General features: G+C 44.7%; 1 protein-coding gene across 1 annotated transcript; it reads left to right on the top strand.

The window, feature by feature from the left end:
- Positions 1 to 2,021: 2,021 nt before the first annotated feature.
- On the top strand, positions 2,022 to 26,773 carry CCNJL (cyclin J like; the record flags this gene model as incomplete). The annotated part of the gene is made up of 5 exons (XM_084268834.1): positions 2,022 to 2,099; positions 14,950 to 15,160; positions 24,075 to 24,374; positions 25,164 to 25,323; positions 26,338 to 26,773. The coding sequence occupies 5 exons, from the start codon at positions 2,022 to 2,024 to the stop codon at positions 26,771 to 26,773; spliced, it is 1,185 nt and encodes a 394-aa protein (XP_084124960.1).
- Between the last annotated feature and the right edge of the window lie 249 nt (positions 26,774 to 27,022).

Raw genomic sequence — 27,022 nt, 5'->3', positions numbered from 1 at the left:
CTTATTGAAACTTCATTTCAAACAACTGAGACTTTCTAAATAAATTGATAATCATATTGATATAATGACAATGGTATTGATAAAGAAAATTAATATGTTATTGCATGAACCATGAACAGAGGACTTGGATTGCTCTGGCCGTTGGTCAGCAAAATAGTTAAGTGCAAAGCCAAAATTCAGGACGGTTTTTTCTTTGCCTTAATTTAAGGCACCAAAGTACTTTAAGGGATATGGGGATGTACTCAAAAGAAAACAGGGGGAAATTATTTCTGATGGACACTTGGTGGCAGCTTTTATCTGTAGGCTTAATAGCCGTTGCCCCTTCGCTGCCTCCCTTTTACAGCAGGGATAAGCCAGCAAACATAAACACCGGGGGGATGTTTTCCCCAGAAGGTTTGGTCAACATCTTTGATCGCAAAAATATTTCCCCGGAAACACTAAAATCAACACAAATATTTATTTTTACTGAAGCAGGCAGATTTTTGTTGTCTCTTTCCTTTAAGAAACCGACCAAGGAACAAATGTTTTGTGATGTTATTTTGCAAATCCAAGTGCAGAATGACTGACATGATTCTAAAACCGAAATCCAGTCCTTTAAACGGGAAAGCCAGGCCTGGGTGTCCTGGTTCTGGCCAGGAACACCACACTAGGGCTGGTAAACTTTCTCATGAAAATTCTTCCTCCTTAATGGATCACCAGGGAGATCTGGGTATAAACCAGGTTGCGTGATGACTTCTTTTGCTTCCTAGAGTTTCTGGAGCAGAGTGCTAAGAAAGACTTGCTGAAGGATTTCAGTTCAAGCTGCTGAAACTCTCATTGGGTGTAAACATGGCCCTCAGAGGCATGGGAATAAAGTTATGTGGTGCCTGACAGTTTCTTGGGCTCTTTGGGTATAAAGCTGGGAAAGAATGAGCGTCCCTGGGCTCCCAGGGCACACAGTGCTTGAGCCTTGCAGCTTTAGCCAGGCTGCAAACCCCTAGTCCCTGAGTTCGGCGGTGACACGGCAGGGTCCTGCTGTAGCTGGTGCTGTGTGTTTCTGTGGAACAAGGATGGGACCTGTCCCAGAGACAGGAGATGTGGGTGTGGAGCATCCTCTGGTAAGTGCCAGCCCAGTGTCTGCACAGGGCAGCTTTTCTGGCACTGAGAGAGGGGAGCCCTGACGTGATGCGAAAGGGAGCTGTGCTCCTGCCACACCTCACGCTCAGACATAAGCGAGGACTTCTATCTACAGGTTTCTGGGAGCTTGGGATGAGGTATCTTGTGTTTGGAATCAGAGAGAGGGAAAGACACAACCTCTTCTGTCATCCTGCGTTACTGTTAATACTGAGCTAATTCTGTTAATGCTATTTACTGAGCATTCAGTAAAATTCAGCCTTGGTTACTCAGAAAAGTTTTGTATTTAATTTTCTCCAGCGATTTTGCTGGCACTCCCCTTTGCAGGCCAGCTCGGAGGAGCCGGGTCAGCCGTGCCCGGCAGCTGCTGGGGGGCTCCGGCTCCCCCTCCCCTTCCCCGGGGCTGGGGGCTGCAGGGAGCGCCTACAGGTGCTAGGGAGGGGGAGGCAGTGCCCCTGCCTCGGGCAGGCAGCTGCTAATTAGCGCCAATTAACCTAAGAGCCGCACCGGCGGCGGGGCAGCAGCGCTCCCGCCCCTCCTCCCGCCGGCCCCGGGGCTCAGCCTCGGCCGCTCCGCGGAGGTTGCGCGTCCTCGGGCAGCGCTTCCGCCGGCACAAGGCGCCGAGCGATGGCTCCAGCCGCCGCGGCTGGTCCCGCAGGGGCGCTGGGTGCCCGCTGAGAGGCTGCTCCGGCCCGGGGGCGGCTCCGGCCCGCGGCCCCGCAGGTCTCCGCGGAGGGGGCGTCCCGCAGGTAGCGAGCAGCCCGGTGCGTTAAAGGAGCGTTAGCGGTAATAGCGGGGCGCGGGAGCCGGGGGGGCTGGCGGAAACTACCGCGGGGCTTCGGGCGACTTGTCCGGTTTGTTCTCCCTCCCAGCAGAGCGGCCCCGTCCTCTTCCAGACCTTTGTCTGGATGGGAAGAAAAAGGATGGAGGAGCAGTGGTGGAAAGGGCAGCTGGCAGCAGACATCCATCAGACCTTGCGGACGAAGGTTGGGTCCCGCTTTGTTCCTTCCTTTCCCCCCTCGCTCCCCGCTCTCTCCTCGCTTTTCTCCTCTGCCCGGGCACCTGCCCGCGGAGAAAGTTTGTAAACTGCCCGGGCTGAGGCTCGGCGTTGGAAAACCCGCCTTCGGCAGCTCTCAGAGGAGCAGCTCTGCACAGAGTTCCTCCCTCTGCTCCTTGATGGCTACTCCCTCAAAGCCAAACCCGTGAAAGCTGCTACTTAAAAGTACCTGCCTGCAACTTTCCAGCAGCTTTAACTCGGCCGAGGTGCTTGCGGCTCATCGCGTTACGTGCTGAGAGGATGCTGGTGCGGACCCGTAAGAACACAGCGTGTTGCAGGCTCTGGGGGGGGGGAGAGTTGCACTTTTCCAACAGATAAATGCTGAAGCTCGAGTATCAGGGAGGCTCCTGTTCCCTGGCAGACAGCGGAGGAGCTGAAAGGGGCACGGATGTGGCTTGCAGTGGCTTTGCTAGAAGGTAGCGTTTCATTTGCACGTGGATTTACTCACACCCAGCAGTGAGGTGATGGGCTCGCTCTTTGGTGAGCGGCTGTGCGGCCGACCCGAGGCTGCTGGGTGCCTCTCCGTGTGTCCTGCGGTTGCCTCCCAGCCCCGGAGGAGCGCTGGATGGAGTTGGCTGGGTCACAGGAGACAGCCCTGGGCAAAAACCTTGACTGCACTTCGCACAGCCTTTAAATTACTGAGCTATGGCTCACGAAGTTAACACTTTGGCCGTTCTGTGCCCCCTTATCTTTACGGGCACTTCGCAATAAGCTGTGCCAGGTGACTTCATTGTTGTCGGGTCCTCTCCTGTCCTCCAGCTGAGAGCTGAGGCAGCTCTGTCTCCTGGCCCCACAGTGAGGGAGGAGTAAGTGAAAGAGTCCAACTGACAGGGCATTAAAAGGTGGGGGAACGTTGATGTATTTTTAAAGTGTATTCACTACCTTTTTATCAACTACTTAACGCTTCATCCTGCTTTCTGGATGCACGTGATGGCTTCACATTGCTGAAACTGCTTCTTGGTATGTGGATGGCAGCGTAGGCCAGCTGAAATGAGGAGAGTTATTTAAATTTAAAGCACCTGCAAAGAGGGAAAAGGGTCTCTGGGCTGCTCTGAGGAAGGACTGTGACTGTTTCTGCTTTGACAATTTTTATATTAATTATGGTTACCTTGTATGGATGTTTTTCCTTTTTAAAAGGAAATAAGAATCCAGAGTGCAAGTATACTGAGGAAAAATAATCACAGCCTCTAAGACTTCTTTTAGTTCACTTCTATGGTTTCCCCCCTGCCCCCTGCAAGTAATTCTGCAGAAACAACTTGTCGGTGCCTTGCTGAACTCTGCTTTGTTGATGTCCAAAGTGTCAGAATTTACTGTAGAATGCTGTGTAACTCCTCAAAAGGAGCCTTCATCAAAGTTGGGGGAGACAAGTAGTTTTGAGGTATCAAAGCCAGTTTTGTGAGCGTGGACCAGTTTTAGGGATGCCAATGGCAACTGAATAGGACGAAACCAGCTTCAGTAGCGGCATCCCTGCTGGAGTGTTAGTGTGTTTGTACTGGAATACAGGCAGCTCAGGTGGTGCTGCCTTCAAGCCTAAATGCCCTTTACAGTTGAAGATACTTACTGAGGAGTCTTGTCTGCAACGCTGTGTGGGCCTGGTCTTGGGCAAGGTAAACAGGTCTTAGTGTTAGCATGTGAATCCCACAGGGAAGTTAAAGATGCTTAAAGATGCTTCTCGAGGAGTTTGAAATGCATGTTGCAGGCTACCCTGGGTTTTTTTGAAGAGTGTAGTTAAAGTCTGTGTTGGAGGTGAGGATTAAAATGCCTCATTTGAATAACATAACATTTTTCTTAAAACAACCCAAGGATCACAAGAATCACAAGACTCTTACCTCCCCCCCAAAAAAATTTAGACACACAAATACAGGAGGGAGAGAGATGCCTACTGTGAAACCGGGTTTTAAGTTAACTGCAAAAAATGCTGTGTCACCCCTCCCATCCTCCCAATTTGGGAGAAGTTCTTGATCTCATTGAAAGTTGGTGTCCTTTGTGACAGATGTTGTGTGCTCTGTCTGATGGATGTGTTCTGCATGAGAGCAGATACTGAATGTGTGTGGAATACCTGGCTCCTCATCCAGGAAGAGCTGAAAGATGCTGTGAAGCTTTGTGACTTCCCAAAGGCTCTAGCTGAATGTGGAGGAAATTAATAGCCCCTGAATTGTCTGACTAGTAAATATCTGTGCTGTGATTATTGGGATGTAGTGTTCAGCTTCGTGGGACTGTATTGTGTTGGTTATTGAGCGTGCTGACCTAGTGAAGCACAACACTTACATTCCAGAAGTGCTACATGCATCCTTAGGCTTTAAATGGGAGGTTGAAGTATTCCCCTGGATTAACACAGAGCATTAAACCTGTAGCAAGACTCAGCCATAAAGGAAAATAGACCTGAAGCCTACTGTGGATGTACTGGGAGACTCTAATTTACCAAGCCAAGAAAGGTGCTGCGTGTACATACTGATATTTTCTGGTGCTTCAACTACTTCTTATTTGTCCCTGTATTAGTGATGATGGAAGGGAGCCAGTTGAGTCAGGCAGCTGGTTTTCATGCCAAAAATAAGAGACCCCTCTCAACGGAAGTGGAACTACTGCAACATCTGTGCAAAATCCTTCTGTCTGCTTCAGTAGCCCAGGATACTCCACAAGTGTGGAAAGCTTGAGTAACAAATCTGTGTTGGGGGGTTGTGTTTACTTGTTTTTTAAACTTGAGGAAATACATTGCTTTAGAGGGCAGCCTCAGAGGCCCTCCCAGAAATAAGTGATGTCAATTTGCTGTTTCTCCCTGCTTTTGTGCTTATGTGGGTTGTTCCCTTCCAGGATATGTTCCATTTCCTGCAGTTAATGAGAATTACTAGATCTGCTTGCATTTCCCTTTTTATCTCTTGCATAGCTTCTCAGATAGGGGCAAATTTTACAGGACTCGTCAATTCTGAATTTATAAGGTTAGTGATTGTAACTCTGTCTTAAAGGCAGTCCAAAGCACTCTCTGTGGTTACTTTCATCCAGGTGAGGAGAGCTGATCTGCTGAAGCAAACAGTAGTCAAGTAGTAAAAATGTCTGGGGGATTTCCTCTAGGTGAGAGCTCCTCCACATCTGCCTCCCACCTCCTCTTGGAATTTAAAGATCTTAATGAGGAAATGCTGTTTACCACTATGAAGTATTTCATCTGTTTTGATGTGCAGCATTTCCCTCAGCTTTGTCCGTGGTGTCAGCTTGGGCTGCAGGAGTGTAATCCATACAGGGTTTGTTGCAAAGGGCCTTTTTCTTCACTGACCTTTGAGTACTGTCACTGTAACTGCATTTCTTGCAGCTTTAAATCACCATCTTAGAAGTGCAGGATCCAGTTTGTTCAGTAAAATTGCAATGTCCTCCTCTTCTCCCTGCACCCAGCACATGTCCCTGTGTTTTCTGTACTTCTGCCAAGGCATCTGGTTTACTCGACCTGTTGATAACGGGAAGGTAACTGGTACTGTTTTATCTTTTAGCCTGTAACTCCACTTTCATCCTTGTTTTTTTTAAGGAACAGGTCATACCTCTAATGCTGAATTAATTAAATGCTCAGTTTGATATGTTCTGATGTACTGGCACAGGCTGGAATTCAGCTTGGTGCAGACTAGATGCTTACAGACACTGAACACTGGGAAGGCATTAGGGCATTGCATAGGAGATGCTTCTGGTTTTGCATTTAAAACACAGTCTAGATGAGGACTGGAGGCGTCTCAGACACCTGTGGACACTCAAAAGGTTTTGGCTTCTTTTCCATTCCATGGACTAAAGCATGGAGAATAAAACATTTACTTTCATCCTGATGAACTTTTCCAGTTTGAACGAGCAGTGAAAGTAACAGGCACTGAGGTGTGTTAGTATCAGGGGTTTTTAGCTAAGACTGGCAGCCCAGCAATAAAATAACTTAAAAAACAGTGAAAACTTCTGAAAATCAGTAACAATGGTGGTGTTGGTTGGTAGCTGTAACTTGCTTATGTTAGGCATCAGTGTGAAAGGAACAGGAGCTGAAAGGAATAGGTGTCCTAATAAGGTACATGGTTACTCATTCTCTCTCGTCTCCTTTTACTTAAAGTTCAATTTTCACACTCCTCTGATCTGTCTCAGATTAGCTGCTGAACTGCTGAGTACTTTGAAGTGTGTAAGAAGGGCTTAATGAAATGCTTGATAAAATACCACAGTGGAACATGTGAAGTAACGGATTGTCAAGTGCAACACTAGTTAAACTTTCCTGCACATCTCATGCTTGGGATCAGCATGAGGATGCTGAAGAGTGGAGTGGATCCAAGCACAGAAAGCTTTTACATGCAGTTGAAATACTCTCCTGGTGTGCCACAGGGTTTTTTTGTGTGATATCTCAGTAGTATGTCTGAAGTTTAATTTAAGTGTCTAAGCTAAACTCAGAGCTCAAGGGAAGGAGTTGGCACTTATCTGTAGGTATTTGGAAAGACAGGTGGGTGGTAGGGGAGTCTGAGATGGCCTTTTATCTGTGTAAAGGGGGAAAATTATTAAAGGTACTTTGAAGGAATAAATGGAAACAACCTGGTGTAAGCCAAAGTCATTAAGGAGGTTGGACGTGAGGTGCCATTTTACGTGGCCCTTTGCTGGAGATGAACATAAGTTTACTGCTCCTCCTGAGTGTGCAGGAGCAGTGGTAACAGAATCAAATCTTAATTTATGGCGTTTCGGTCACACATCAGAGGAATGCATCCTAAATCATAAGGGTGGCTGCTGTCAGCACTGACCTAGGCAGTGTAACGAGTGCATTTAAACTGTTGTGCTCTCCAGTTGATTGGTCACAATGAATGGGGGGTGGGGGGGGAACCCTGTATATTGCCCATGTACCCTTCCTTATTGGAAAGCATCTGGATCTTAAAGTCTCTCTGGAAATAATGAGAGGAGCTGTCTGACATCCTTTTTGAAGCCTGGTTCTGTCAGGTTTGTCTCTCACATACAACTGCTGTGCAACGCTGGCACTTGCCCAAGGGCCCGGTGAAGACTTGCCTAGAACTGAAGGTTGGTTAAGGAATGGGACATGCTGTAACCTTCAGGGCTCCAAGAGGTATGGTTACAGCGGGGCTGGAGAGAGGAGTAATAGAAGGTGCAGTAAATCCAAGGCTGTCTCTTACTGCTGTGTGTGCTATGATGATTGTAAGACAGAGGCTTGTGCTTGCACAGATGAAGCCAGAATGGCTACTTTAGAGACTTTCACCACACTCTTCCACCCTGCTAGGAGGCATGTCCCACTGCCTATACCCCAAAAGCACTGCCCTGGCAGTTATCTTTGCCCTCCCCTTTGAGTCTGCATGGCCAACCTGAAGATTAGTAAAAGCCAGATGTATCAGCCATACTCTACTATCGGACTATTAACCTTTCTGACCTATTAATTGAATTGCAATCCGCTGCCTGAGCATGGAGACACTTACCAGCAAGTTTCACAGGAGTGGCTGCGTTACTGGGAGGCACAGTGCTGCCATCTGTGCAGCAGCAGAAGGACTGTTTCTGGGGGAAAGAGAGAATGGCATGACAGCAGCAGCCGAATTGGTAGGATGTTACCTAGTCTACTGCAGAGAGGCATACAGAGTGCTCTGAGTTTTCAAGCTCCTATTAAAAAAAATACAATAATTTAAGTTTTTCTTATACATTATCTTCTTGCCCTCATAAATAATGTGCTACAGAGGAGTTGGCTTTAGTGGTTTCTCAAGTATGGTGCAGTATCTCAGATACAATTTGTCACCTTTCTTCCACAGCTGGAAGACTTTGTCAGAACAGAAAACAGGAAGGAGTTTGTCTCTTTCAGACAACAACTGTTAATAGCCTGATAAAGATAAGCTTTCCCTTTATTTCTCATCTGCCACGTTGCCTTTTCCTGCTCGAATGGCAGAAACTTCACAGTATTGTTATTCTTGCAACAGGAATTCTTAAGAATATGGAGCAGGTCCTGTGCATGCTATTTTTCCAGAGTATGTGACAGAGGATGCTAAATGATTGCTGAAGTTACCGTGTTTTTTACTAGTTCTGACTGACTCAGTAGTCTTTGTCATTTTCTTTTTCTCTTTTTTCTTTTAAACTGGAGTGCCTTATAGCCACATCACACAAGTGGTGTCTTGGGTTCGTGGACTTTCCCCCCCTGAATTAAGAGTAGTGATGGACATCTTGTTGAAATTTCAGTTAAATACCTTCACTGGGTATTTTGTATGTTCATTGTTTGGAAGCTTTCTTCAGATCTTGGGCTGGGATTGGTGGTTAAGGTCTGTGAGCTGTGGCAGCAATGGGCAGATTCTTGATTCTGTTCATATATCCAGAAACAAAGGTAGATAGTAGGATTTAAAAAATAATGATAATGGGAGGAATAAAAAGTTCATAGCAGTATATGAAGCCTTTGTCTGTGTAGCAGAATACTGTAATGTGTTTCTAGATGAATGGGCTTTCCTGTTACTGAGTAGCTCTCTTTTAGGTGCTTCATTTTGCTTCAGAAATGAGAAGGTAATATATTTGGCTCTCCATGGAGGACACAGTTTTCTGGAGAAGTCTTTGTGCAGCAGCTCTTGCAGTTTGGTGTGGCCAGTGCAGGGAAAGGGAGGAAGACAGGAAATACAGGAGCTGTTGCAGGAGGGTCAGGAGCTGACGTGTGTTTGACCTGTGGTGCAGGACAGATCGGGACCAAAGTCCCAGCACTCTGACATGGTAGAAAACCAGATTCAGTTAACATCTCCCTGAATTTCAGAACCCTAGGCATGTTTATTAGAGTTTAATTTTCCTTGTCAAAAAGCCTGTGAATTCTTCTAAAATACCTTCATGAACTCCACTTATGTTCCACGAACTGATCGTTATTAGTGTGACTTATTACCATAATGTCACATCACTTGCTAAGTTTTCACTGCCAACATTTTTCTCCTGGCTGCTTGTCAGTTCATTACCTGCTTTTTATCAGCGGGAGAAGAGTTTTACTGAGAAGAAATTGGATGGGGGGGGGGGGGGAATACATGCTTGGCATGTCTTGCTAGGTTGAACACCAACCCATCTGATGTGGTACTCTGAATTTAAGCGCTGAACAGACTGGCCTGTACCAGCTGCTGCCCCAAGGGAGCTGGAGGGAGCGATCCTGGGAAGCTTTCTTCCTCTCCACTTTTAATCGCTGTTCAGCTGATGTAGTTCAAGCAGGCACTGAAAGCCTAACCTCCTCGTTAGATGCTCAAAAGCTTTAGTTTAGGTTTTGTTTGCCTAGTGTCTCCTTTAGGGATGGATTCTGAAGTGTATTTGCTCAGCCCAGTTAAACCACCCAAGCAGAACCAAGTCTTGTCTCCCGAGCTCAGGTAATGAGTGTGCCGCTGATGCGATCAGGTGCCTGGTGTCTGTGTGTCTGCACCGGATGAATGGTTCATGGCTGCAGCCTGCCTGTCTTTCAGATGCGATTACTCGGGAAGCTTTTGTCTTTTAACACCACTTAAAAATGTGTGCGCTGGTTCCCTCCTCCTGGAAAGTCAGGTCTTGGAGCAGGTAGGAGGTGGCACCTCAAACACTGCCCCCGCCACTAAGACTGGCTCGATCCGAGGTTTATTTTGCAGGTTTTGAGCTTATGTGATGATGCCTTTAAATATTGTGCTCTGCCTTTCTGGAGGCTTTCTGTGGAGACACAGGGACCACTGTTAAGCAAAGCTTTTAAAGTCATTTCCGAGGCATCCCTGAGCCGCCGCTTTCAGCATCTCAATGTGGCGGTGGCTCGGTAGCCAAAGCAGGGGTGTTAGGTAGATACAAATGAACAGGTCAAAGAGAAGCAGAAGCCGCATATGAAAGGGCAATTCCCGAGAACAAGCAGGACTTCCAGTTTTTTCTGTAGTGCTTTCCTAGAGGTAAAAAGGAAAAAAAAAAGCAAAGCGATAGAAACGCTTTTGCTCTTTGGAGCAAACTGGTCAGTGTTTCCCATGCTGCTGTGTTTGCGGATCCTGCGGCAGTTTCATAGAATCATAGAATCATAGAATGGTCTGGGTTGGAAGGGACCCCAAGGATCCCAGAGCTCCAACCCCCTGCCACAGGCAGGGACACCAACCTCCAGGCCTGGAGCTACACAAGGCTGCTTAAGGCCCCATCCAACCTGGCCTTGAACACCTCCAGGGACGGGGCATCCACTACCTCTCTAGGCAGCCTGTTCCAGCCCCTCACCACTCTTTCTGTAAAAAACTTCCCCCTAATATCTAATCTAAACCTTCCCTCCTTTAGCTTTAGTCCATTCCCCCTTGTCCTGCCATTATCCGCTCTTTTAAAAAGTCGAATCCAGTTTCCCCAAAGCACGTTCTAAAGCCCAAGGAGGCATCACTTTTCGTGCTGGATTTCTGCTGCAGAGCCCGCCGGTGGGGTTGATGGGGGGGGGGGGGGGGGGTTGGGGAGGTGAGGGGGTGCGTGTGCCCGCAGGGTGCTGGTACCCGTGAGCGTCTCTCCCGCGGCAAACCGCGCACCAACCGCCCACAAGGTCCCCTCTGAACACCGAGGGACTTGATCTTGTAGGAACCCACAGCGCCTGGTCCTGCTCCTCCCAACGTCCATCCTGAGGCCGAACCTTGGCTGTGCTGCCTCGTTATACCGAGGAGCGTGTGGGATTGTTAAGGCAATGAGAATGCCTTTCCCTTAAGCCCTTTACCAATAGGCAAGTTAAAACCAAACCCAAACCAGATGTCTTACAAGGGAGTAAATGTCTGTGTTTAAGCCCATAGGAATATTCTGCTACTGGTTTAATTCAGTGCTTTAACTGGTCTGGATCTCTGCTCCAGTTCTGAGCCTGTAATGCTCACCCACTGACCTGGAGCATTTAGACATAGCAGGTTGTTTGACTAGACATACAATTGGAGCTACTTGTATTTCTCACATTTGTTATGCTCTAAAAAGCAAATTTCATATTAGATATTGTCCTGGTTTTGGCTGAGATAGCACTAATACTCCTAGAAAGGTAATTAACTGTGTTTTGGATTTAGGATGAGAATCATGTTGATAACAGACTGGTGTTTTCAGTAGTTGCTAGGCAGCTGCAGTGTCTCCACTAAGTCAAGGACTTTTCAGCTCCCCATGCCCTGCCAGGTGCAGGAGAAGCTGGGAGAGCACAGCCAGGGCAGCTGACCCAGACTGGCTGCGGGGATATTCCCTGCCCTGTAATGTCATGCTCCAGACAGAACTGGGGCAGCGAGCTGGGAGGTGGCATTGCTGCTTGGAAACAGGCTGGGCATTATTTGGGTGTTTTCCCCTTATGTCTGTGGTGAGCAATTGTATTTGAGCATTGCTTGGTTTAGATGTATTATTATTGTTACTACTATTCCTTTGATATCCTGTTAAGCTGTCCTCAGTCCATGAGCTGCTTGGTTTTTCCCCTCCCTATCCCCTGGGGGGTGGGGGATGAGCAAGTGGCTGTGTGGTGCTCAGCCACCAGCTGGGGTTAAACCACAACTGTTCTTTTTGGCACCCAATGTGGAGCTGGAACCCACAGCCCTGAGGTTAGGGTCTTGTGCTCTACTGACAGCTAGCCAGGCAGAAATAGAGGATGTTTCACAAATATGCATGTCACCCTTGCACAGGGGCCGTGCTAATCTCTGGTTCCAGATCTAGTGTGTGTGCTGCTAAGGGGAGCACCGGATGGCTGGAACCACCCCACAGACACCTGGGCCAAGGTGCATGACACTGAGTGAGTGTATCACACCCCCTGTCATGCACCAGCCTCTGGGAAAATCCAACAATGCCACATGTTGCTAAAGACTACCCTGAGAGCCATGGGTTAGACAGCACTAGAGGATCTATCAATAGAGTTGACCCTGCCCAATCGAACCTTCTACATACAGTAGAAGGGGATAAAGTCCCTGTAGTGCCCATGAAAAATATACTGGGGAAGACAGTCTGGGTTACTCTTGCCTTGGGAAAGCGAAGGAGAAGAAAACCCAAGGAACCAAAATCTTGTGGGTTGGATTAAGGATAGCTCACTGGGATAGCAGAAAGATAGATATAATAATGGACTTTATAGCAAAACACATGAAACTGGTGATGCACAATGCAGTTTCTCACTGAACCGCACAACTCAGGCTGTACAGCTCAGAGCCATCCTGAAAACAGACCATCCCCAAAACCGTGCACCTTGGAGCTGCCTGCTCATCCCTTTACCAGCCCCCCCTTTTATGCTGAGCATGGTGTAATTGGCATGGAATACTCCCTTTGGTGAGTTCAGGTCACTTGTCCTGGCTGTGTCCCCTCCCTTCTCGTTAGCAGGGGAGTATGAACAACTGAAAAGTCCTTGATTGCTTGGCAACAACTAGAAACAGTGTGTTATCAGCACTGCTCTCATCCTAACTCCCAAACACAGCATTCCATCCCCTACTAGAAAATAAGTTAACTCTATCCTAGCTGAAACCAGGACAGGTGGGTGATGTGGAAGTATGGGGCAGTCTGATGTGTCCCTTGGGGATTTGTTTTTTGGTGAGAATAGCCAATGATTTAAACTGTGTGATGTTAATGGCTGTGTAGTACTCCATGTCATCAACTACCATGACTGCTATGTGCATTAACAATGGTTTTACAGTAAGGAACACCCAGACTAATGAAGAACAAACAGAGGTGACAAAACCAGAACTGGCTACAGCAAACTAGAGCCTGGCAGCTTTCTCAAGATTGACATTTTCAGCCCACTGACTGTGAGCATGGACCACACAAAATACACTAGCTGCAAGCTCTGGATGCAGCACACAACAACACAACTGTGCACAATCTCTCCTGCCCGGAGAGACTCAGCACAGATGGAGCCCAAAAGTCATGGACTAAAGGAATTCAAGGTATATTTTATATGAATGGGCCATAGGTTAAAGGAATGGTATCTGTGTGTGTGTATCAAAAGATGGGAATGGTGATTAACCAGAATGTATTGGGAAGCAGAGAATCAGGGCATGATGTAGATGATGTGGAATGAGTGGAGGCACAGGCTGACCTCAGTGGAGAGTGTAATTTTGCTGAGAGATGTAATGGTCAAAACAGTGAGGACATTTCAAATAATAAAACTTGAAGGTCCTATCAGTCACCTAGAAGAAGAAAAATTTCCAGTGTTGGAGCTTCCACCTGATCTGATGATAGCCTGGGCTTTGTATAGACATATTAAAAAAAGGCTGTTATTTTAACTGGTGTGAGCACTGGGTTTAGAAACACTTCTGCCAGAACATTCGTGCTGTGGGTATGCTGTGAATTCCTGCTCTGAACCTGTGTATGTCAATTGTACTGAGTGACAGATTGGAATCTCTCTACATAAGGCAATAGAAAAATCATATTTATGGGGTTTTTTTCTGGGTATAAAACAAGGGGGAGACGCGTTCCATTGTTTCCTGCTTTACAAATAGTTACTGGTGTGTGATCTCTTTTTAATCCCCCAGTGAAGGCTGTCCCAGGTTTCAAATGGCTGTTTGCCTGTCCACAGCGTGTGCCTGTTCAGCCTGGAATGTGTTTTCCCAGTGACTTTCTTTATCAAGGCCTGGGAAGCAATCATCCGTGGCAGCGCTCCGCTTGCTGGCTTTGTAAGCTGCTTCTCATCCTGCAGCCTCCCTGCTTCCCAGTTCTTTGCTCCCCTCTGAGCTGGATTGTGGAGCTGTTTTTTCCTCTGATAAAATGAACCTCCTCATGGAATGTCTCCTTCCAGGTTGGGCAGCCACCATGCTGCCTGTGCAAGGTGGTGCTTCTTGCTGTAAGTGGGGTAGCCAGCACAGATGCTTTCTCTGAACCCTCCTGGTTTATTTATTTGAATTAACTGTTCTACATACTGCTTTGCATCCTGCTATAGAGCATATCTGTCTCTCAGTGCTGTGCTATTTTTATTTATTTTCAAATATAAGACAAAAGTTATGTATAAGCAGAGTCAGTTACTGAGAGAGACTCTGTGGAAATGGTTGGGTGGATTTTTTTCAATCTGTGTTTATCAAATGTTTTGAGTATGGCCATGGCAACTGCACTAGTAGACAACCATGTCCAGAAAGATAATGTCAACTTAAATGGTGTTAGTTGGTGGGCATTTCCAAACAACTTTGCTCCTTCTCTTAAACCTACTTTTTGCATAGTGACTACAAACTTGTGCGTAAAATCCTTGCAGGTGAAGATCTAACATATGTACAGTAACTTCTACAATTCTGCCTTTAAAATGAACATTTTTATATGATGTGATGACTGAATGTCAGTTCAATAGTTAGCTTTTACAATGCTGAAATAAGTTACTACGGAAAATACTGGAATTTGCTATAATTAGAGAAGTTTAATCGTTCTCCCATGTTACTTTTCTTGGTAATGCCTACTTTTGCCTGCAGCCAGGCACCGTGTGAATTTTCTTAACATTTGATAGATGTTCTTGATTCTAAAGGCCTATGCTTTTTTTGTCACTGGATATATAGTAACTTGTGCAACTGTAGAAGGGGCAGTATCAGAGAAATGCACCTTGCCCATCTCTCCTATGAAACTGTTGAAAGCTTACTTAAAGGGTGAACAAAACTGAAAAGTCCTTTGGGGATATTTTTTGTTTAAAAAAAGGTTTGGTGTTCTGTAAATTACAGTGTTTGACTCTGTGTTTAATGTTTGTGAGGAAAGTGTGTGGATGATGGAAGCATTCTAAGTGAACTGACTGTCAAAACGTGGTAATACAGCCCCGATTTGGTGTCCGTTATCGTGCTGTAGTTGCTAAGCATTTGCTGTAGCAGGTGTGGGTGTTGGTTTGGCATTCCAGACACTGAGATGGCATTTGTTTCAATATTTCTTCTTTCTCCCTTTTCCCCCCTTAGGAACTTAAGTTGCCCACCTATAAAGCTCACTCGCCACAGATTGGGATGCGCCGATACTTCATTGATCTCCTGACTGTCCTCAGCAACCGATTCAACCTCTGCCCCACAGCCAGGCATCTTGCTGTCTATTTATTGGACCTCTTTATGGATCGCTATGACATCGCTGCCAAGCAGCTGCACATCGTTTCCTTTGCCTGTCTTCTCCTAGCAAGTAAGTTGCCTGCTGTGTATTAAGGTCTTTCTTTTCTGAGCAGTTGGTTGTTTTCCTTCTGTACCGTGTGCTGTTTTGTGTTAGCAGCTTCCATCTACTTAAGGCAAGGCCTCATGAAGTCCAAGACAAGGCATAAAGCACTCTGCTAACAACCTCTGCTCACCTATGCTGTTTGCACTGCACAGTTCTATGCTGGTGCTAATGCACAGGGGAAGTTTTGGCAGCTGAAGCTGGGCCAATAGAAGGGGATAATGAAGATTGTGAGTTATGAGGTGGGAAGGAAGTGGCAAGACTGGGAGAAGTTAGCTCTAAGGAAGAGTTATGGTAGTGAATGATGTCTGTATAGCATGTAGCCTCTCTTGGAGATAGTATTTGGACACTCCTCTGTGCCTCTGTTGTGATCACTGGGTGTTCTCTGCAGCCAAGGCTGTGATAGTGGAGGAAAGACTGGTGCCTCAAGGAATTGCAGCCTACCCTTGCAGGCTTAGGAACTCTTGTTTCTAGGTTACAGAGAAATTACCCTGCCATATGGGAGCCATGTAGAGCAATGCACTGTTGTGCATAACAAGTGTTATGCAAATTTTAGCATCGATGAAAAGTGCAAGGAGGCACATTTGTTAAAGTAAAAAACACTAAGGAGAAACTATTGAGGAAAGAAAGTGATACTATATGTGTAGATCTTGGGACACGTGGTTGCTATTGCTTTTCCCTGCAGGTTGTGTTCTGAAGAGATTAATCTTCAGAGATAATGGGAAAATAATAACCACCTACCACCCCCCCATACACTTAGCATATGTCTGACTGCAGAGAAGATAACGAATTATGTGGGGCAGTTACAGGTTGATGTTGCAAAAAAGGCCAACATTAAATTCAGAACAAAGGATATGAATGGTTGCTGTAGGTGATTTTACAGCAGGCCAGGTGACTCTCAGCTACTGTAGTTCTGCTGACCTGAACCTTTAGGGAGTTCCTTCAGACCAGTAGCTGGGCAGAAACCATCCCAGCTGAGGAAGCGTTTTCTTTATTTACCAGAGGTATTTTTCTGAGGGGCCAGGCAAAGCTGGTGCAATGGAGAAGAGAAGGGGTGAACCCGTACCCTTAATTTCAGACACATCAGACAATGAAATGAGGTTCAAGCAGCCTGGTGACTGCTGCCTGCTCAGAGGTGTACTCCAGCTTTCAGACCATCTCTTTTTTTTTTCTCATAATTACAGGATGCCTTGCAGCATTACTAGTTTTTTGGGGTTTGGCTCTTTTATTATTCTTCCAAGCGCATGGATGATGTTACCTTCAGGAAAAGAGAATAGGATCTTCCTCAGGCAATTCTGGCAGTTTCAAGTATGCTCCTTCATTTCCCCCAGCATAAACAGTTCTAATACCTTTTCACTTGGATTTAGAGGAAGGATTTATAGCTATAGTTTACCTTTCTAATGCTATGTAAGGTGAAAACAGTGCCCTCAAACTGCATGAATGGTCAGAGCTGGTATACTGGTAAGATCTTGGGCAGAGGTTCAGTGCAGGACGTGACAGCTGGACTGCTGACTTGCGTAGCTTCTAGGATTTAAAAAGAAGGACAAGAGCTTTCAATATTTACATTATGTGAATGACTGAAGTAAATGCAATTTTAGGCCATCTCTGTGCAACTGTGAAGCCAAAGGAAGTTCACAAACTGCCCTGTGATAACACTAGAGGGAAATGTTTTGCAATTTCTGCGTGTTTTAAGCAAGTTGCCTCCTTTATTTTTCAAAGACCAAGCCAAAATATTGCTAATGAGTGTGAGAATCCTTCTAAAATTGAGATTAGAGCAGTGCAGTAGCATGTATACATCATGATCTGGAACAAAATCACCCCTTGGAAGGAAGGGAAAAAGGTCTTGGTGCAAAGGCAGCTTTCCTATCACCACGCAGAACCAAAACATTGAAAGTTGAAACAAAGCAGCTTCCTTCAAAATTAGTGACTCATTAGCTTGTGTAAATAAGTTTCAAATGCTAGGGCTGGGTTTGGAGACTTTCAGCAGCGTGGTGAGCTCTCGTTTACTGTCTGTGCCATCTTAATGTGCAATAAAGAAATTCTTGGGTTTGGTATGTGTGGCTCAAAGTGATGCAAGTCAAGCCAGGAAAGGGGCCACTTTACGGTAAGTGGCCACTCCTGTGTTTAGGTTGTTACTGTTTCAAAGTTGTATGAAATAGAAGAGAACTTGTACAATGTTTTTTGTTTTGTAGTAAAATGTTCTCAGTAAGTCAGAAGTATTGACCTGAAGTCACCTTAATGTAGCCAAGAAGAAAGACAAGTCCCTTGCCTGTTAATTAGACCTTCCCACAAAGCACTGCTGGAGGAAGTCACATAGTTTTTCATCAGATTGTAGCAAAAGTCGTCTTCAGGCTGTTTTATCTGACACTTGTACTTCTAAAAATTATATACCTTTGTAGTAGAGAGCAAAACACTCCAATCTCTTTAAAATACTCAGGGTGTACAGCAAGATGAGGAACTGGGTTTTCTTCCTGATTCCTTCCTTGGGAAAGAGCAAGAGGTTACAGGTAGTGTGCAGACCACAGGCTATGGTGAGGTGTGGTTAGAGGTGAGATTACTTTTTCCCACTAATTACTGTAAGTGTGGACTTTTTGGGGGTGAGAGGGGCATAACAGAGAAGCTTTTAGACGTGACTCTTGAAGTAGAAGCAACAAACTTTGAAGCTAAATGCAAGTTAAATACAGTTCTTAAGCTCAGAGAAATTGTCATAAACTTGTGTTTAGCTTTGAAGTTTGGTTCTGTCTCACACCTGAAGGATCTCAAAAATTTGGGGGTCTCTTTCCTTTTACCTACAGGCATTGCCATGACCTATTTTCAATAGCATACAACTAGCTGTCCTTGAGTTAGCTGGAACTAATTTCTCTCTTCTAAAGATGCATTTTGCCTGGCTCATCAGTTTGCCCAGACAGGGAAACTGGATGCTGGAAGTACTTCCTGCTTCAGTAATAATTGTGCAAGAGATGAGGGAGTGAGGAGACAATACTGTTCCAAACAAATGGCACTAGCAGCCAACTAATGTTCAGCCTGGACTTGCTGCAATGGAGAGGAGTGTGGGGGTGTGTCCCTGGAACCATCCAGCTGTTCTCTAGCCAGATGTATGTTTCTTTGCAACTTATGTGCAGTGGGATAATTGGAGAAGGTCTTTGGAAATTCCTGCCAGACAGTTCAGCTCCCCAAAACAGCCATAAAACCTTTGAAGTTTGCCAGTGTCATCAATTATTATTATTTCCTCTGAATCAGTTTGGAAAAAGAATGGTAAAAATTGTTCAAAGCAATCTAGAGGTGAACTGAAAACTATCTGGGGAGGGAAGGAAAAGAAAAATTGCTGGAAAAATTGGTGTCATAGCTACTTTAAGAATGTATTTAGAAGCTTTTCACCTGCATTAAGGAAAACCAAGAAACCAAGATCATGAATTAAACTTGTTTTTGTAAAGCAGAAGGAACTTTTTAAAAGGGTAGACAATGGCAAGACAAGGGGGAATGGATTAAAGCTGAAGGAAGGAAGGTTTAAGTTAGATATCAGGGGGAAGTTTTTTACAGAGAGAGTGGTGAGGGGCTGGAAGGGGCTGCCCAGAGAGATGGTCGATGCCCCATCCCTGGGGGTGTTCAAGGCCAGGTTGGATGGGGCCACCTGGGAAACCTTGTGTAGCTCCAGGCCTGGAGGTTGGTGGACCTGCCTGTGGCAGGGGGGTTGGAGCTCCATGCTCCTTGGGGTCCCCTCCAACCCAGACCATTCTATGATTCTAGTTCACGCATCAGGTACAGGATCAGAAGACAAAGGACCTCCCTTTGAGGCCCAGCTGGTTTCATACAAGAGGTTGTAAGTTCCTGCTGCTGCAATATCACCAGTGGTTTTAATTGCTCAAGACAATCCATTTGTGTCTCTGCTTGAAGCAGACTGGTGATTGCTCAGGTTGACTCCTGTTGGGTCAGGGTGGTGATGGCTGTTGGTGAGAACTGATGATGGGCAGCTGGGGCTGCTGGGTTTCAGGCAAGCCAGCTGGATCCAGAGCAGGATGGTTATCAGTACACCTGCACAGAAGCCAGGATTGCTGTCTCTGCTCCAAGCTATGGATGGATGCTTGATTTCCAAATAAATGACTGAAGATGTTACTACTTCCCTTTTCCTTCAAAACACCCCTGTGCTTCGAGTAAACTGTGATATTCTCCAGGCACAATCAGCCAGCTGATGCTTTCAGTGAGTGGATTGGTCCAGTTTAACGTTTTGCCTGAAGGGAATTGAACTTTCAGTTCTCACCTGGCATCTGAGGAGGCAGCCCCTTGTAGAGGAGTGTCAGGCTGCAATGCTCTGAATGGCACCTTCACTGGGACACTTATTACAGAAAATGAGTGTGATGTATTAAGGTGCTCTGTTAGAAAAAGGGATTGTGTAAAGATACCCTGTTTGCTTTAGTGCTACTTGGCTCCAGTTGCCTGAAAGCTGTGCAAACCAGCTGTCCCACAGGAGATGAGATGCACTGACACAGTCTGTTCAGATGGCCCAGGAGCAGTAAACTGGGGGAGAGCAAACACCTGGGCAGTAAGTCTTACACCACTGCAACTGTTCCTTCTGTGAGTTTTGCAGCTGCAGTGTATGGGGCCTGTGCTGTTATGATACATCAGCACAGTTAAAACAGTGCAGCTTCTGCTTGTTGCTGTAAAATCCGAGCTGGTTGTTAAAAGCTGTTCCTTTTCTTTCCTGCAGAGCTTAACCCTCTTCAGTAGCAGGTGCTTTAGGACCTGGTAAAAGCAACATCTCAGCCATTCAGTGGCACTGAACGTTTCAGTTCTTATGGCCCCTCTTCCTCAAGAGGGTTCTGCTGCCATAGAGATGTGATAATAGTTTTTTAAATTTGAGAACTGTTTTAAGCAAAGCTCTCTTACTGTTCAGCACATGCAGTGCTCCGTTGCTTTGCAGGGTATTTGAGTCCTCCTTGTAGTTTCCCTCACTGTGCTGTCCAGCTCCTTCATCTGTAGCATCCTCAGCAGCTGAGTTAACTCAGGGCAATGAAAGAAATTCAAGCAAGAAAAAGTGTCTGTGCTAGATGGGCTGAGTTTAGGGCACAGGTAGTCCTTTGTCACCTAATTCCCTGTTGACTACATGGAGCTGTTGATATGGGGCAACTTTTCCATGTCACTGTGCTTTGTGATCCTTCCCCATGTATTGTGCCACTTTCACAGCAGTTAACTATTGAGACAGACAGCTGACCTACTTATTTTCAATAAAAGACAATAGGGGAAGTTAGTCCAGGATCTAGATTAGTGCAAAATGTAGTGTGGAGTCTCTTGTTTTTAATTTCCCTGTTGCTGTACCATAGAGAATGTTTTATTGAGTAGTTAAACTTTACTGCAGTCAGGCATTAAAAACTCAGGTGCCTTGAGCTACGTGGTTTGCATGTGTGTGAGGTATTGTACAGGCACATGACACATCCCTTACTGATCATTCACTCTGAAAGACACTGCAGAAAAAGGAATTAAGCAGGCTGGTCTCTAAACTAGCTTGTGTCTTACTCTGCTTAGAGAACAGGTAGGAGCTGTGGTTTTGTCTGGGGGTGGCACGGGACTGTGCCTCTGAAGTCTGTTGTACCACGTTCTGGAAAAAGGTAGGAGTAAAAAACATGGTCCTCCAGCTCTGTAAGCAGCCCTGGGTCTTTATGTTGGGTCTGATGGGCTTGACTGGTTGATCCTGCTTTTGGATTGATTATAATTGTTTATGGAACAAAAGTACTTCTACTTTATTGACTGTAAATTGGCAGTCCTTTTTGTTCTTTGGTCTTCTCAAGGACTCTGAAAACGTAATAAATTGCTTGCATTTCCTGCTTTTGTTGTGCTACCCATGCAAAACCCCAGGATGATTATCTACCCAACTGCCAGTAATCAGTCTGAACTGAATGCTGCACAGCTAGGTGTGAGTAGTGACTCTTGCCTCCCACAGTGGATGAATCAGTTCTTCAGGGTACACTTGATAGCAGTGATGCTCCTCTTGAGACCTTTAGTTTTTTCCTAGTGGAAAGCTGGTGTGAATTGATGGGCTGTTTTGATAATGTGACAAATGTACTAATTAAATATACTCTTCATAATCTGAGCCTGTTCCCCTGACAGCTGGACTTACTCTGGCTTTTAGTCATTAAAACAGAAGTGTGAGTGTGTAACAACAAGTGCTCACTTTTTTCTGGGGGAGCATCTGATTGTAGGATTAAGAATGGTACAGAACATCATCCTAAGTAACCTGGAAAACCTCTGCATAGTTAATTACAGTAATACTCCACACTTAATAAAATCGCCCACGCTGCCCCATCTATTAAGATGCTACAGAGAAGTTTGTTACAAATGTGAACCTACATTACAAATTCATCTTATTTTAGTCATGCTTTTGACCTCAGTAGGCTTCCCTGTATAAAAATTAGCAGCATCCATATACTTCTTCAGTTAAGCATTGCTTTAAAGGCTTATGATTCTGTTACCTCAAACAAAGCTATTTGAGAGCAATAGTGATGAATAAATGGTTTTATCAGTAACTGGAGCTCAGGACACAAAAACAAACTCTGAATTCGAGGTGTCTACAGTGGCATTTCAAAAGCATGCAAATGAGTTATAGGCAGTTCTCATGACTTTCAAACTACAGACTCCAGGTGATAATGTAGCTGAAAGAGTTTTGTGTTTCTTCCCAAAGTGTGATGTTGATTAAACCACTCAGTGTTGTTTGGTCAATAGTAGGCTTGCAACTGTCTTGTCTGAACCTTTAATATTCTTGCAGCAGTTGTGGTGATGGTCCTGGTTCTCTCAGCGATTCGCTGTGCATAGAATCTGGGTTGCTGGTAACTGAATGAATGAAAACAGGAATAGTATATTCTGGTATCTTCCTGTTAGAGAATTGGAAAAGGACACACTGCAGTTTAGAAACATCTTAAACTTGTTCTTTCCCAGCTTGCCTCTGCTCTCTTTGGTCTGATGGAAGAAACTAACTATTGCTGTCCTTTCCATATTTCAACTTAAAAATAAGTGGGAAGTGCTTGGTAAACTTAGAAACAAAGTGTTTGGGGTAAGGTGGAATTGGGAAAGAGAATCTGATCAAGTTGTCTGTCTGATGCTTTGGAAAGCAGCTCGTGTTCAAATTTTACAGTTTATTTGAAGTGGAGCTGAGTTAATTTTTCTCCTCCCCATCCCCAACTCAGTTTTGGAGTCTTCAATTTGTCTAGCTACGTTTATACTCAGTGTTTCCAATCTGTTGGAGTGGCTGTTGCTATCTAACATTAGAGCTGAGAACCGCTGTGTTGAAATGCAGAGGGGGGGAAACCACATGCTGTGGCTTCTATTTCTGCTAGCATCTTCCTTAAACTGCTGTATCAGGCTTTGCCCATTGCCTTGTGACAAAAAACAAAGGGTTAAATTTTCTCTCAAATTTCATTTTTCTTACTATTAAATTCAGGTGAGGACATTCATGAATGTGTATACACAGGCTCCTGAATATTAAAGGACTTTTTCACTGATAGAATGCTCACAGTCCTTTCCTGCTTTACTTCATATGGGGGATTAATCTTGTCTTTGTTTTTGTGTTCTTTTATGGTGGGGTGGATGCTGTATTATATTTTTAATGCATTTCATATCCATGATACCTGAACAGACTCAAAGACAGAAAATCCATTTTTAAATGTGTTAAAAAGACACTCTAAGCTGCCAAGAGTACAGAAAATAATACACTGGAGACAACTTGGATGGAATGATTCTAAATGGATAGCAAGGTCTTACTTTTAAAATTTTCTAGTGTAATACTTTATATTGTTTTTAGATTTGATGAGAATACTCTGAAGCCACATGACGTTGACAGTATCTTGTCAACTGCTCTGTGCTGATAAAGGAGTGCTCTTACAGAGGCAGTGGAAGGACAACTGAAGCAAGAAGCAATTGTGGAATACAATTGTGAAAATAACTACTGAGTACTTACAAGTAGCTATGGGTTTGGATTTTGCATCGGGGATATTCTTCAAGCTGTACTGGAAACTTATTATTGGTGATTGATTGTTGCTAGGTCTTGGACAAAGAGTGGCTGATAGGTCATTTTAAGACTTAATTGCTTTAGTAAGTTTGCAGCGAAGTAACACTGTTGCTTTGTTACTGATAGATCTAATCCTGGGAATCAAATCTGATATTAGATGCTTTTTATGCAGGAAGGGTGAACAGAGTGAGACACCATACAAAATGACAGTACTTTGGTGAAAATTGAGTCATTCTAGAGACTATTGCTGGTTTAGTAGGCTGGTAAATATAGTTTAGAAAGAGGTGCAGGTTTGCTTAGCTCTCTTGACTCTGAAAATGTATGCTCCCCTAGCCCCATAGGAACTATTTATGTTAATCACTTGGTTACAGTGTATTTCTCTTAGCCTCTCAGTGACCTTAGCTAATGAAGCCCTCCAAGACAGGAAGGAACAAAGAGAAATTCTGAAGCAGCAAGGGCAAAGGTGGTGTTGCCCGAGGGTTTTTAATGTCTCTCTTGTTATAGTATGTGCATTTAGCCTCCATACCCAGCGGAGCCTTTTTCCTCAACGTTAGATCTTCCTCTGCTGTACTTTCCCCATGCTGCTTGCTTTCTTCACACTTGACTGAATGCCCTTCACCAAACTGCTTCCAGCTACTGTCAGAAAAACTATTTGAAATCCTAATGAATGTATAATGATGGGTTTGGCATCAGTGCTATACAAACAATTAAAACCAAAGAAAGCTGTGAAAAGGATATAAGAATGTGTTGTCCAGTCTGTTGTACTTTCCTGTTCTTCTTTAAAAAGCACCTTTTATCATGAGCTTTTCTGTGTTTGGGAGTTTCTTGTTGCTTTTGGACACTCAATCATAATGGTAAGTCTTAGCTGGAAACTGTGTCTTGTGGCAGGTAAATTTGAAGAAAAAGAAGATAAAGTTCCAAAGCTGGATCAGCTGAATAGCCTGGTGTACATGTGCAACGTGAATGTGGTGTTGAACAAGAAAGACTTGCTTAAAATGGAGATGCTGCTTTTGGAAACCTTCAACTGGAACCTCTGCCTACCCACCCCAGCACACTACATTGACTACTACCTCTATGCAGCTACTGGTGAGAATGACCTTCACAACGGCTGGCCGATCACCTCACTGACCAAAATCAAAGCTTTTCTGGAGAAATATGCATATTATTTCCTTGATTTCTCATTACAAGGTAAGACACTTTGTTTTATGCTTCTATTTGGTGAAAGGTGAAAATCTTGGAGAGAAGGACTTCAAAATGTGTCATAATATGGATTGCACAAAATTAACTGCAGAGAGAAACCATTCTGTACGGCTATTGCAGATGGCAAATGCTATCATGTCCTTTCCTTGTGCATAAGCATCTTGTCTCTTTTTAGATGAGAGAATATATTTTTTTTCCTTCAGCTTAGAACACTAACAGGAGACACCGTCACAACTGAGGTCTAATTTTTGATTTTGAATGTGAACTACTGCCAGCTGCAGGCATGGTACCATACAGTTCCATGTATGAATCTTTCCAAATTATATTTTTTGTGGCACAGGATCTCTAAAACATGCAATATTTAAATGATGGGGCTGTCATCACTTCCAATACCTGTTTGTGTGAGAGGCAACAAACTGCAGCATCCTCATGACCGACCTGGTTTCAACACCAATGCAAATACCTGTGTGATTGTCAGCACCTAACTTTGGTTCAGCTGAGACCAGTCTGCACGTTCCAGCATAGTCAGTTGTGACTTTCTCTGAAATGAAATAAACTATAGTGAAACCCTGTTTCAGTTGCAAATGAGTAGTACAGAGCTCTTCAGGAAAGCTTGATTGGATTGTTCAACGCTTTGTCTGACCATGAATTAATACTTGGTGATGAGTGGAACAAAGTTAAGGATTTACTTTTGTCCTGTTTTGCCATTTATACACATAATAGGCTCGTTGCTGTGGTTAGTAAGAGTTATAATCCTTGTTTCTTTTCCTTTTGCAGATCACACTTTCCTGCGTTTCCGTCCGTCTCTGATCGCTGCAGCCAGTGTCTGCGCCTCACGGATCTGTATGCAGATTTCCCCTGCCTGGACAGCTCAGCTTGAATTGCTAACCTGTTATTCCTGGGAACACCTTGCACAGTGCATTGAGATGATGCTCATGTAAGACCAGAAAGAACGCAACCTGCTTGTGCTCTTAAGATTATATTAAAACTCTCCTTTCAATTTTTAAGTAATTATTTAGCTATGGTTAAGATAGTACAGCATTACACTGGTAATCTCTCTCTTTGGTGTGGGGGGAGACAAGTAGAAGGGGAAATCAGGTCACGTTGCAAATGTGAAGATGTTTACCAATGGAATGCACGACTTTGTGTTCACTGTTTTCTTGTACCAGTTGTCTGTGTGATTGGATGGAAGCTTTTACAGGTGGTTGCTGAGGTCTTTTTCCCTTTTGCTCTCTCACTGTACCTGCAAGATGCTTGCTGCAGAGACACAGCAGTGTATCTCTAGCATCCAAGATACAATGCAGTGACATTTCAGAATTATTCTTTGGGTTTTCTCCAGTAAGGACGTGACAGAAGTGCATCAGTACTGGTCTGGTCTGAGAGCACACAGTCTTATAAAAAAATTAAAGAAGTTTACTGGAATGATTTAGGTTAGGAGTGATGGTGGTCCTTGGAGGTAACCTCTGAGTTCCTAAAGTAGCTCCAACTGACCTTAAATCAGATTGCTTGGGGTGTTGTATTGTTGAGTTTTGATTATCTCTAAGGTCAGAGATTTCCAGTGCTGCTTCGTTCTCATGATAATCAGAACTGTGGAAATGTTTCTTTCTATTATCTTACAGGAATTTCCCTTGTTCCCCTATAGCTATGCACTTTCACCCTCTGCAAATACTTACACAGTGACTATTTCAAAATATCTTTGTGTTTATGGACTTCAGGTTCCAAGATAACCAGTCCATCAGTAGAAAAGATACTTGTGATGCAAAACAATCCAGAAGCCTGTTGTTAGTGTGTGAAGATCACAGCAGGATAATTAGATATAAACTATGAAAACAACTGAGGATAACCCCATACAGCTAGGGCCAAAAACTTGGTGATGTAGTCTGATAACTTTGGGATATATACAAGCTCTGAGAACTTCTCTTTGACAAATCTTATTCACAATTTGTTTCAGATACTATGAGAATGACGTCAAAGCGGCCAGTAACATAAAAAAGCAAATAGCCATTCAACACCAGGAAGAGGAAACAGCAGTAAACCTGAGCTGCCAAGCCACTACTCAAGTTCTTTTCCAACAAGCCGGTTATCACCACTTAGCCCAGCATTCCGCTGTGCTTTCCCAGTTCCAGTCACCAGTGCAAGACCTGTGCTCTGCTTATCGCGACTCCTTACAGGCACACAGGCCCAGCAGTCTGCTTGCTGAGAGTGCCAACTCGCACGCTGCTCTTCAGAGCAGCCTTTGGCCGACTGCCCAGGCTCTACCCATCCAAACGCCCATTGCTCTGCAGGTGGCCTTAGAAGCAGAGCCCAGGCACTGCATCTTCACAGCCTATGGCAGTAGTTACTTCAGCGGTCATGACTCGTATGCAGCTGGGTGCTTTGATGGGTAAATACGGATGGGAGCAAAAAGGAGGTATAAATAGAAGGTCAAGAAGAAACCCTCTGTGTGATACAAGGTGTGTATCTGAATGAAAACCATGGAGGAACAGAATCCTTCTGGCTCGCTCGTTCAGAGGCTGTTGATTGGATCTGCTGATCACTGAAACCTGGGTGCCTTTCTGCCAAGGGTTGTATCTCTGCTCTTAATGGGAGAGAAGCAGAAATTTGTTAATATACCTCACTCAAGGTCACTTTGAGAG

Source organism: Gallinula chloropus (assembly GCF_964237585.1).
Source record: "Gallinula chloropus genome assembly, chromosome: 10".
Lineage (NCBI taxonomy): Eukaryota > Metazoa > Chordata > Aves > Gruiformes > Rallidae > Gallinula > Gallinula chloropus.
The sequence above is the reverse complement of the archived record's forward strand: the minus strand, read 5'-3'. Positions and strand labels throughout refer to the sequence as shown.